Source organism: Prionailurus bengalensis, chromosome A3, assembly GCF_016509475.1.
Source record: "Prionailurus bengalensis isolate Pbe53 chromosome A3, Fcat_Pben_1.1_paternal_pri, whole genome shotgun sequence".
In the NCBI taxonomy this organism is placed as follows: Eukaryota; Metazoa; Chordata; class Mammalia; order Carnivora; family Felidae; genus Prionailurus; species Prionailurus bengalensis.
In genome coordinates, this window is record NC_057354.1 from 138,576,156 (window position 1) to 138,588,931 (window position 12,776).

Here is a 12,776-nt window from a genome sequence, read left to right on the forward strand (position 1 = left end):
CCGACGGGAGACATACCACGCCAGGAGGAGGGCTTCGCGTGGGCCCCCGAGGGGTGAAGAGACATCACAGGGGACAAAGGGCCGGGTCTGCGCGGAGGTGGGCTGGCCTCGGAAACGTGCCAGTTTGCCTGGGTCTCTGGGAAAGCCTCTGGGACCCGGCTAGAGACATCATTCGTGGCCTGGGCGCCCCTCCCTCCAGGGCTAAGTGCACCCCAAGCCCGAGGAAGTGAGAAGAGTCCCCCCGCCTTCAGGTCCTTCAGCACCCATTCAGCCAGGCCCCCTGCTCACAGGAGGGTGCTGTCTGCCAGAAAAGGGCCCCATGGGCCTCTGCGACCCGATCCCCAGTGAGACGCCCCACAGACAGGGCGGAGGGGTGCAGGTGGAACCCGATGGCTGGCGAGGGTGTGGGGGAAAGGGAAGCCCAGCGCACGGCTGCTGGGACCTAGGACTCTGCAGCCGCCGTGGAGAACAGCGTGGGGTTCCTCCAGAAGTTACACATACAGCCACCTTACGGCCTGGCGGTTCCACTTCCGGGCATTGGTCCCAAGGAAACAGAAACACCGACTTGAGAAGATGTCTGTGGGGCGCCTGGGTGCAGGGCCGGCTGAGCGGCCGACCTCGGCTCAGGTCATGATCCCAGGGCTCGGGAGTCTGAGCCCCGCACTGGGCTCTGCGCTGTCAGCGTGGAGCCTGCTCGACATCCTCTCCCTCTCCTTCTCTCTCCCCATCTCTCTGTCTCTGCCCCTCCCCTGCTTGTGCTCTCTCTCAAAAGTAAACATTAAAACATAAAACAAAGGGGCGCCTGGGTAGCTCAGTCAGTTAAGCGTCTGGCTTCAGCTCAGGTCATGATCTCGCAGTCCGTGAGTTCAAGCCCCGAGTCGGGCTCTGTGCTGATGGCAGGGAGCCTGTTGGGGCTTCCCCGTCTCCCTCTTTCTCTGCCCCACCCCCGCTCACCATCTTTCTCTCTCTCAAAATAATAAAACATTTAAAAAGAAAAAAGGAGGGGCGCCTGGGTGGCTCAGTCGGTTGCGCGTCCGACTTCGGCTCAGGTCATGATCTCGCGGTCCGTGGGTTCGAGCCCCGCGACGGGCTCTGTGCTGACAGCTCAGAGCCTGGAGCCTGTTTCAGATTCTGTGTCTCCCTCTCTCTCTGTCTCTCCCCCGTTCATGCTCTGTCTCTCTCTGTCTCAAAAATAAATAAACGTTAAAAAATTAAAAATAAAAAAAATAAAATACACCCCTGCTTTAAAAAAAAAAAGATGTCTGCACCTGCATGTTCATAGTGGTGTTACTTCCCCCAGTGAAGACGTGGAAACAACCCATGTGTCGTGGACGGATGAAGAGGGAAAGAGGAGGGGGTGTGTTTGCACACGGCCACAGTTCTCAGCCACGACAAGAGAAGGAAATCTTGACGTCTGTTTCCGCATGGATGGACCCTGAGGGCATTATGCTAAATGAGATAAGTCAGACGGAGAGACAAATCCTGTATGATCGTGATCACTTACAGGTGGAATCACAAACACACAAAAACCGAAGCAGCAAAGCAGCTTCTAGGTACAGAGAACACACTGGTGGCCGCCAGAGGCAGGGGCGGGGAGTGGGGGCGGGCCAAATGGGACAGGTGGTCAGGTGCTAGAAACTTTCCATCACCACACAACCAGGGCGCCGGGATTAACGGACGGACGGTGCGGAGCCGGAAGGAACCGGACAGCAGCGTGTACTTGCAAAGTTCTCATCACAGGAAAAATACTGCCGTAACCGTGGAAGGTGGCGGATGTAAACCAGACCGACTGTGATCGTTTCACGATACGGACAAATAGTGACTCGAGTTACACACTTGAAACTAACACACTGTGTCAGTTATTCCTAGATAGAAAAATAAATTTTCAAAAAAGAAGAAAAAACATAAAGGGAAGATGGAAGGGGGAGGGGCCGAGGAGACAGTGGTTTGGCCAGGCCAGGAGGGGAAGGACTCCCAAGGCTGCAATGACCATGGAGACGTCCGACCTGGGGGAGGTGTGCAGGAGGACAAGACTAAAACCTCTCCGTCTCAGCGAGCTGATGCTAATGGTGCAGGGGAGCACCGAGAGCACACAGGGACTGAGGACGGAGAGGAAGTCAGTGTGCACACCCTACAACTGCCCAGGTCCTTCCTACTGTCTCCCTACCCTCGGTGTGCGCCAGCAAGGGTAATCCTTCATTATCGTTCCAGATGGCGACACTTCAAAGGCACCACCGTGCGGGCGATGTGTGCAGGGGTCTGTGGCTGCCCTTCCCCCATTAAGGGGGAGGGTGGCTTTGGCGGGGTTCCAGGTCACGTGTCTGGTTGTGGCCCCGGGCGCCGAGCCACCCCTCCTGCATACACAGGGGCAAAGATGGAGAAGCGGCAGTTTTAAGGCCTTCTGCCTTCAGACAGTGAGGCTGAATGCCTCCCGTGCTGCAGCCACAGCGGTGGCTAACTGGTCTAGAGGGACAATTACAGGGCAGAATGAAAGGAGCTCAGCCAGATGGCTCCATAAAGCTTTGCAGGAACGTGACTCCGTCTGGGCCAGAGGAGCTGCGAGCCAGGAAAGGGCCACTTCGCATCCTGATGCTGCAGAGGGAGGGCCATGTTAACCCCTTCATCCCTGCAATGGCCTCCGTTAACTAGACCACGCTGCAAAATCTTCTCCCCGTGGAATACTCTGTTGGTTGACATTTCGGCTGGCACAGGAAGCTCCTGGGACGTGAGCATCTGTGTGACAAACACATATCGCACCCACGAGAGCCCAGGGGGTGGCCTGCTGGTGCTGTCACTAAGTGGAAGGGATCACGGCACAGGGGCCACGGCCCCTAACTGCACGTCCTCCTGTGGTCACTGGAGAGAGGGGTGCAAGCTTCCCCCGCTTTGGGCTTTCGTCAGAGCCATGCTGCTGCACCCGAGACAGGGCCGCTTCAAATCGGCAAGCTTGTAGGTGAGGGACTAGTGCACCCAAGGCCAGGGCAGGGAATGTGAAGAGACAGCAGGGGAACAAGCCAGGACTCAGGCAGGCGACGGGGAGGATGCCTGCTCCCCCCCGTTGTACGTGTCGTGCAGAGCAGCGGCTGATTTCTGCTCACGGATGGCTGCGGGCCATCACGCCTCCTCTCTGCCTCCTGCAGAGAGGGGACAGTTCAGCAGTCCCTCCTGGATTCTAGTGGACAAAGACGAAACGCAAACCAGGGCAGCCGACTCAAGAGTACAGGCTTTCTGGTCTGGGACACCTGAAGACACAATGGCCGTGGGGCAGCGGTGCTGGAAAGGGAGCGGCCCCTGCGCCCGACCCGGCACACGTGGAGCTCGGTGCATGGCTCCAGGGGACCGGCTCTGGAGCCTTCTGTCCTCCCGCTCCGGTGTGTGTTCTCTCCCGGGGTAAGCAGAACCACCCAACGAACAACATCACACACACAAAAGTAAACAAAACCCCCAACTGGTGGGAAACGGAAAACAGTGCAGCCACTGCAAGACGGTTTGGACACTTCTCACAGCGTGGAACACAGGCTGCCACGTGACGAGCGCTCCCGCTCCTCGGCGCGAGGTACGCACTCAAGAGAAAAGGAAATGGGTCCACACAGAAACCTGCTCACGGGTGCTCAGGAGGAGCAGTGCTCACAACAGCCAAAAAGTGGAAAGAAGTCAGATGTTCATCAGGGGATGAATGGGTAGGTAAAACGTGAACAGTCATAACCTGGAACACTATTCGACGATAAAAAGGAACGGGGGCCCGTCCATGCTACAAAACGGACGACTCTTGAAGACGTCATCCTGAGTGAAAGAAGCCAGTCAGGAAGGACCATGTGTCGTGGGATCCCATTTGTAGGAAACGTCTAGAACAGGAGAATCTGTAGAGACAGAGATCAGTGCTTGCCCGGAGCTGGGCTGGGGCGGGGGAGACGGGAAGAGAGGGTGGAAGCATTTGGGCTTCTATTCGGGAGACACAAACGTTGCGAAAACCGGTGGCGATGGCTGCATGATCCTCTCAGAAGGCTAAAAACCAGTGAACCGTGAGAAGTGTGAACCGTGTGGCATGTGAACTGTATTTCCATACAGCTGTAGAATCAAAACCAAATCTACCCCTCTTTTCTTTTCTTGTGAGGCCCTAAACAAATCGGAATTTGAGAGATGCTTTTCCAGGGAGAGCAGTCTGACACTGTCACAGAGCGGCTTGCGCCGGCCTCTCCAGACCTTCCGCACGCACGTGCCTCAACTCGGGTAAGCAAACTTAGACGAGGGCCCGAGGAAAGGCCCGTCTGTGAGTGTGTGAACGCAGGCGGCTGAGTGACTTCTGCTTCTGTCTGTTCCACAGCAGCTGGGACTGGACTGTCCCAGAGCAAAAGATGATGACGCAACAGCTTTCAGACACGGAAAAGGATGGGGCTCTACGAGAAGGGAGAAGGGGATTTGAACTCTTGAATTCATAGGCGCTTTTGGACCACCGTGTGGGGAGGAGTCCCAAGCAGAGCACGGTGAACCTGTTGAGGTGAGGACACAAAGGCGGGGCTCCCAGAAGCTCAGGGGGCTGGAATTTGCAAGAGGGAGCCCTGGGAAGGAGGGAGCCCTGGGAAGGAGGGAGCCCCACGCAGGAGGGAGTCCTGGGAAGGAGGGGGCCCTGTGCAGGAGGGAGTCCTGGCAAGGAGGGAGCCTGTGCAGGAGGGAGTCCTGGCAAGGAGGGAGCCTGTGCAGGAGGGAGTCCTGGCAAGGAGGGAGCCCTATGCAGGAGGGAGTCCTGAGAAGGAGGGAGCCCTGTGCAGGAGGGAGTCCTGGGAAGGAGGGAGCCCTGTGCAGGAGGGAGTCTTGGGAAGGAGGGGGCCCTGGGAAGGAGGGAGTCCTGAGAAGGAGCCTGAGCCCACTGTGGAGCACTAAGCAGTATGTGCACAGGGTGACACTCTGGAAGATGGGGCAAGATGACAAGGGAGCCGAACGATTCTCAGAGCTCACGCAGGCCGAAGATGTCCAGGTCAGGCCAGCTGTTTGTGGCACTCTCGCTGAACACTGAGGCTTCAGGCAGATGTCAGAAAGGTCACCTAACAGTGGAAGCTACTCTAAACTCACCCTAAGAAGCTTAAAAACAAACCTGGAAAAGATCAACTAAATCTGCACATGACTTCCCTGCCTCCCAGGACAAAGCACATGTCTTTTTGCAGATGACAAAATACAGACTTTCAAAAACACTGAACCCACAATGTCTGTCCTCTAATCAAAAATTACCAAACATGTGACAAAACAGGCACGTGTGACCCAGAACCAAGAGAAAACAGAAATACAAACAGACCCTGAGATTACAGAGATGATGGAGAACCTTAAAACAGCTATTACAAATGTGCTTGAGAATCTAAAGTAAAACTTCAACATAGCAAATAAAGAAAACGACATTAAAAAAGAACCAAACGCAAATTCTGGAGAAAAAAAACTACGAAGACTCCGCTGGAAAGCATCAACTGCAAACTAAAAAGTACAGAAGAGAAAATATACGGACTTCAGAAAATAACAGCAGGAATTTCAACGTTCAGCAAAAAGAGAGAAAAGACTGAAAAGCAAAAAGAAATCCTTTGTGGCCTCTTTGGCGACAGCAAATAATATGTGGAATCGCAGTCCCGGGAGTGGAGAGGGGAGAGCGGAAAACTGAAGAACTATTTGAACAAGTAAGGACCAAAACATTCCCAAACTGGCGAAAACGACAAACCAACAAGGTCGAGTCCCAAGCAAGATAAACATAAAAGAAAACCATGTGAAGGCCTGTCAGGGTCAAACGGCTGGAAACCAGGGATAAAATCTTAAACTCAACTGGAGGAGAACATGTACTTAGGTACAGAGGAGCAAAGATGAAAATTATAATAATGATTATTTATTCTTAAGAGAGAGAGAGAGAGAGACAAGAGAGGGAGAGGATCTCAAGCAGGCCCTGAGCTGTCAGCACAGAGCCTAGTGTGGGGTTTGAACCCACAAACCTTGAGGTCATGACCTGAGCCGAAGTGGAACGCTCAACTGACTGAGCCACCCAGACGCCCCAAAGATAAAAATTATTATAAACTTCACGTCCCGAGCACGTTGGAAGGGCATCTCTGAAGTGCTAAATGGGAAAAACATCTGTCAACCTTGAACTTTATACTGTAAACATACTGCACATCCAGAAAAAAAATAACCTTTAAAAATGAAAATGGAGATCACACAACTAAAGCTGAGAATATCTGTAGCTGGCAGTCCCGAGTAACAGGTACGTCTTTGGCTTCCAGGAGGTTCCTGACACAGGACTTGGAACGGCGCGGAAGGGCGATTTCACGTAGACGGTGGGTTTCCCCGAGGGGACTCCTGTCAAATCCCACTGCGGGCAAGGGGCGGGGGAGGAGAGAACCGGGGACAGGAGAGGGGGTGGTGGAAGGATCTGGTCTCCAAGGGCGCGTCAGGTGCGCCAGGCAAACGATTCTCTACTTCCGTTCCTTACTCGTTCTGAACTACTTCCCCACAAACTTCCCATATACTTCTTGAAGAACAGAGGCCACGGGGCCCCTGGGGGGCTCAGTTGGTTAAGCACCCGACTTCGGCTCAGGTCATGATCTCACGGTTTGTGGGTTTGAGCCCTGTGTTTGAGCAGAGCCTGGAGCCTGCTTCGATTCTGTGTCTCCCTCTCTCTCTGCCCGTCCCTCACTCATACTCTGTGTCTCTCTCTCAAAAATAAACATTAAAAAAAAAACCCACAAAAAAAACCCAGAACAGAGGTCACGGACGACCACAATGAACTAAAAGAGCCTGTCCTCTTCCTGACATCACTCTGGTGGGATGGTGTGACACAAGCTCACCTTTAAGCCACTAACTTAGCGCAGACTGCCATGGATGTCACTTTGTAAAGAAACAAATTCAAAATCTTCTCAACTTTTACCCCACAGGAAGGCAATTTTTAATTAGGTACCAATAGGTGAGCAATTTGGAAAAAACGTCAAACATGAGTGCTTTAGAAAGCTGATTGTGCATGAACAAGTCTGCGATAGTAACAGTGACGAAGGCGAAACTCAGTTACAGGTAAATCTGCGACATGGTTTTAAAAGCTTGGTGTGCGCAGAAAGTTAACAGAAAAGCCAATCTTCCGTCTTCTGGCAAATACACCAGCCCGTCCATTCAAGGTTAACCGTACGGTTTTCCTTGTCTGTTTTGGGAATGAAAGGTTCTTTGAAGGGTGATATACAAGCAAACACACATCTAGCACATTTGTTACGTGGGAGGGTCAAAGGTATTTTGGGAACTGTTCTTCGTTCAAATTTCAACTCACCACGAGGTTCCCGAAACAGCCACTGTGAACTCCAAGACGTTACGGAGGGACTCTTGCAGGAAATAAAGGAAGAAACACTGCCTCCTGCTTGTCCCCCCGCGTTCTGCCCAAGCAGTGGGAGCTCCTGAGTCCCTGCTGACTCGTGGAACGTTCTGGGTATTTCACGGTTAGCAGCGTGGAACTGGGGAGGGAAGTCACAGCAGCTTTAAAGCGGGGGAGGACCTATGCCAGGGTCTCCTACATGACTCAGTCCAGGTGCAACCAGCAGAGAGCTTCGGTGCTTGTGTTTCTTGACTCAAGAATGACTGACGTTTTGGGCAGGACAACCGTCACGGTCTGACCCTAACCAGCCTGCCCCGTGTTCAGCGTTCGTGGCCCCATCCACGAAACGTCACACGCTCACCCCAGGCCTCTTGCCAACCGGGAGAGAATTACAATCAGTGGGAGAAGCAAACTGCAAACCACAGACTCTCTGGAGAGGAAGCGCCGGGAGGCCGGTCCCACCGAGGTCCCGGGAACCGAGCAGCAGAGCACAGAGACCCCAGGAAGGGGGCAGGGAGGAGACGAGAGGCAGAACATGAAGGCCCCACCGCGGGTACAGCGGATGCACGCGGGGCCAGGGAAGGACCGTGTGGAAACGTCAACCTAATCCCACGGGTCCCAGTGTCCCCTGGACTCAGAGCCCGTAAGTGGGATGCGTTAGAAAGATCCCGCAAAGGTAAGCGCATGTTCGGTAGCTCAGCCTGAGCGGGTGGAGGGGACGCCTCGAACACCGCCCCGTTGACAGCACGCGCGCGGCAAGTGTGGGTCTGGTGCCTGAACAGCCGTCGAGACCACCACGCGAAGTGTCCAAAGCCTGTGGGCTCGCGCTTCTCGGGCCCTAGAAAATAACTAAGGGCTCCACGTCCCCGGTGGGGCACTCGTCCCGGGCTCAGCGGCTCACCGAGGTTTACCAACATAAACCAACACGCACCGGGCTTTCCGACCCAGCCGGGTGTGTGCAGCGGGGCTGCGGGAGACCGCCGGTCCCGCCTCCAGTTCTGGGAGGACACACACGCGCAGGACACGCGGCTGCAGCCTGGCCGGGGCGGCGCCCCCCACGCCCCGGGCCGGGCAACAGCTGACGACCCCCCTGCGATCTGCCCGATGTGCTGCAACCGCCAGCCGGCGACCTGACCGTACCAGTAGGTGTCGTGTGCGTGTCGTGCGTGTAAACGTTTTTACCGCACTGCGCACGCTTCAGGCCATCTTGTACTCAGGCCTTCAAATTTAATAAGAATCTCATTAAAAATTCTGTTATCTCATCATTCCTATTTAAAAAAATTTTTTTTTTCAACGTTTATTTATTTTTGGGACAGAGAGAGACAGAGCATGAACGGGGGAGGGGCAGAGAGAGAGGGAGACACAGAATCGGAAACAGGCTCCAGGCTCCGAGCCATCAGCCCAGAGCCCGACGCGGGGCTCGAACTCACAGACTGCGAGATCGTGACCTGGCTGAAGTCGGACGCTTAACCGACTGCGCCACCCAGGCGCCCCTCATCATTCCTATTTTATTTTATTTACTTATTTTTCAAGTTTACTTATTTATTTAGGGAGAGTGCACACGCACACGTGCTTGGGAGTCTCTGCCTCGCTCCTTCCCTCCCTCTCTCTGCCCCTCCTCACTCACGCTCTCTCTCTCTCAAAATAAATAAACATTAAAAAAATAAGATAATGGAAAATGGAAATAATCTCATTGTCTTTGATTACCAGATTGAACTTTTCTATGTTACCGTTTATTCTCTAGAACGTTCAGACATTTTTGTGGTTTTTTATTTTGGGGGGGCCATTCATATTTTTCTTAATGAAATGTATAAAACCTCTTTCTACATAAAGCACATTATTTGGTAAACAACAAAAAAAAGGAATGGGGGTTATTTGCTGAAGCTTAAATGTCACAAATAACGTGCTCACACAAGGTTCACAGCTATTTCTGAGAATTCTGATGTAACTATCTACCTTGCGGGCGCTCACTTCCAAGACTGATTAGTGCCTTAAACACATTTTATTAGGGAAATCAACGGAGTTCCAAATTGACTAGAGGCATAACGCGGACTCTCAAAATGAGAACTTTAGGAATTGCTGGACAAGGCAGATTTTTCAGTCCTTGAAGGCGTTTTTACATGTGTGTATACACACATGCACACACACACACACACGTGAATGGGGGGTGAGTGAGAAACCGGGGAAAACAGAACGAGATGGAAAGGAGCCGGATGTGGACACGGACGACCTATTTCACTGGGAAGTGCCCTGCGAGGCGGCCCGCACCTACCTGGATGTTGTCGAACTTGAGGCCCGGCATGGTGAGGCTCTCCTTGTCTACGAACACCGTGCTGTACTGCTGGGTTGCCACTGAAATCAAGATGTCCCGGGTCCCCTCCCCGGGGAGCCAGGCATCGCTCCTGCGGTCCATCTCGCTCATGCTCAGGGCGGTGGCGAAGGGGTCCTCGCTCCCTGCAAACACGGCCTGGATCTGGGAAAACGGTTTCGGAGACTGAGGAATTTCTAGGGAAGCCGTGGGAACGGCGGACTCTGACTTTTCAATCCCCGGGGAGAGACAGGGCGCAGCAGAACCCGGGGATCTCGGTCCCACCGGAGTGGAGAGCGAAGACCGTTTCTCGGGAACGGAAGAGCCCGCGTTGGGGTTACTGACGGAGATGAAAGTGGACGTGGTGAAGGAGTCAAAGAAGTCCGAGGCCAAGGAACTAGAGTTGCCGGGGTCACCAAAGAATTTACTGAGGCTGGGGCTTGGCTGGACCGCCTGGGGAGGGGTCTTGGCCACCGCGTCGCTGGCACCGCCACAGCTCGGAGACTTCACCATCTGGGACTGGAAGCCGTCCCGCAGCAGCAGGGGCGGCTGGGAGCGGGCGAACGACTGGCTGAAAATGGTGCACACGGGCACGGGCTCCTCCTCACGAGGGGACTGCCTGCAAGGCGGGCTGTGCCCCGGCCCCTCCGGGCCCGGGTCCTCGGCACCCTCTTCTCCCAAGGCGGGAGCACCTTCTACTTCTTCGAGCTCTGGGTCGGGGGTCGCGTCAGAGCCGCCTTTAGATGCACGGTCTCCCCCGTCTCCGTCGCTTCCAGTGTCATTGCTCAGCGCGTCGACTGCTCCTTCACCCACCAGACTTTCCGGTCTGGGATCAGCGTGACCGTCTGCAGGCTCCACGACATCCTGCAAACAGCCCAGCTCACCTGTGTCGTCCTCGCTATTGTTAGGAGAGTCAGAAATGAGGACACTCTCCATCATGTGCTCATTAAGCTTATCTACAAAATGATTAGAATCTTCCGATATAGTCTCGTTCTCTTCAGACCCAAACTCGTCTCCACCGAGGTCGATGGTCTCCTCGTGATAAAGGAGCTGGCCCTGTTCTCCCTGCGGAGTGGTGCTCCCGGCTCGCCCATCGGCCGGGAGAGATTCCTCGGCCGCGCTCTGGCTGGCACCGTTAGCGTTCTCCATGGTCCTGAAGCCAAGACAGAAATGAACCAACCTCATCAGCTTTCTAAAACCTCTGTCATTACTGAGCTGACTTAAACTTACAGACAAATGGTGGCCACATGACATCATACATTTGCCCAAACCCACGGAAGGCACACCGCCAACAGTGAACCCTAAGGTAAACCGTGGACTCTGGAGGATAATGATGTGCCCGTGCAGGTGCACCGCATGTAACTGTGGGGGAGACACAGGGCACACGGAAAACCGCTGAACCCCCGACTCAATTTAGCAGCAAACCTCCAGCTGCTCCAAAAAATTAAGTCTATTAGAAAATCTTTGTCAGTTACATATTCGAAAGACTCCATTTCTCCAGCCATCTATCAACTGACTGATCACGGTAAAAGACACACCCCATCTATACTACTTACTGTCTTAACCACTTTTGAGTTTACAACTAAGTGGTGTCACGTGCATTCAGTGTGCAACCACCACCACCGTCCATCCCCAGAACTCTTGTCATCTTGCAAACTGAAACAATGTTCCCATTAGGCACCACCTCCCGGGGCCCTCCTTCCCCACCCCCGCTGCCAGCTCGGATAACCGCCTTCTACTTCATGACTCCCTGGACTTCATTACTCTATGTACTTCACTTAAGTGGGACGCCATGGTACTTTTGTGACTGGCTTATTTCACACAGTGTAACGTCCGCAAGGTTCACCCAGATGGTCGTATGTCAGAATTCCCTGATTATTTAAGGCTGAACAATACCCCATTGTGTCTACACATTTTTTTAATCCACTCATCCACTGATGAACACTTGGGTCACTTCCACACGCTGGCTACTGTGACTGCTGGTAGGAACATGTGTGTACAAACATCTCGGGGTCCCCGCTTTCAATTCTTTTGGGTATACACCCAGGAGCAGGATTGCTGAATCTTAGGACAATTCTATTTTTAACTGTTGTTTGAACAGTCAACAAAGCGTTTTCCATAGTGGTTGCATTCTGTGAGACCGTGCATAAGGATTTCGATTTCTCAGCGTCCTTGACAACACCTGCTATTTTCTGACACTGGCCATCCTAATGGGGTGAGGTCTCCAGCTCTTTAAACCCTAAGTGTTCTTTAAGATTCAGTTGAAGACGTCCTCTTCCAACCTGTGATAATCTCTCCACATCCTCCCTGAGGCACGCTGACTGCTAGAGCCAATGGCAGCAGACTGGACCAGTTACTAGCGCACACCGGGCCCTCGGCACCGATCTAAGATTTGTGCGTGTACATTCTTCCTGGATTCAGAACCACCCTGAGACCTGCTCCATCGGGCAGATGAGGAGGCTGGCGCCTGCAGAGCTCATGCAGCTTGCTCAACGCTGTGCCGCTAGTAAGTTGAGAAACCAGGGCCAGTTACAGCTGAAATACTGTGTGGACACGGGACGGCAGAGGCCACAAAATGAAACAAAGAGTTCAACGTCTAAAGAAAATGCCTCCTTTTCCTAAAGGACTTTTTGAGCAAACGTTACCGTATATAGTTCTATTCTTATAGGGAACAAATCCCAGGTAAGAAAGATGAGGGTTTTTCTAGGAAAAAATAAAATGCCTTCTTGGTCTTCACAAAGCATGGTCTTTAGTTGAGATGACTTTTTTTTTTATTATTATTATTAAAAAAAAATTTTTTTTTTTTAACGTTTATTTATTTTGGGGACAGAGAGAGACAGAGCATGAACGGAGGAGGGGCAGAGAGAGAGGGAGACACAGAATCGGAAGCAGGCTCCAGGCTCCGAGCCATCAGCCCAGAGCCCGACGCGGGGCCCGAACTCACGAACCGTGAGATCGTGACCTGAGCTGAAGTCGGACGCCTAACCGACTGAGCCACCCAGGTGCCCCAAGATGAGATGACTTTTTGCCAACACTTTGACACTGCCCCAAATCAGCAGCCCTTCTTTGTTAAAGCCTGGCCACCCTGAGATCTACACACAAGGGCATTTTACTTTTAAAATTTTTCTTAACATTTATTTACTT

General features: G+C 53.0%; 1 protein-coding gene across 1 annotated transcript in view; it reads right to left on the minus strand.

Annotated features, from left to right (window-relative positions):
* The window catches only part of TRAPPC12 (trafficking protein particle complex subunit 12), an 83,226-nt gene that overhangs the window by 63,758 nt on the left and 6,692 nt on the right, over window positions 1–12,776 (minus strand). Inside the window, exon 2 of the mRNA XM_043604638.1 lies at window positions 9,597–10,785. Within this exon, the coding sequence (XP_043460573.1) occupies window positions 9,597–10,781 (1,185 nt within the window). The 5' untranslated portion in view covers window positions 10,782–10,785. The remainder of the gene's footprint in view (window positions 1–9,596; window positions 10,786–12,776) is intronic.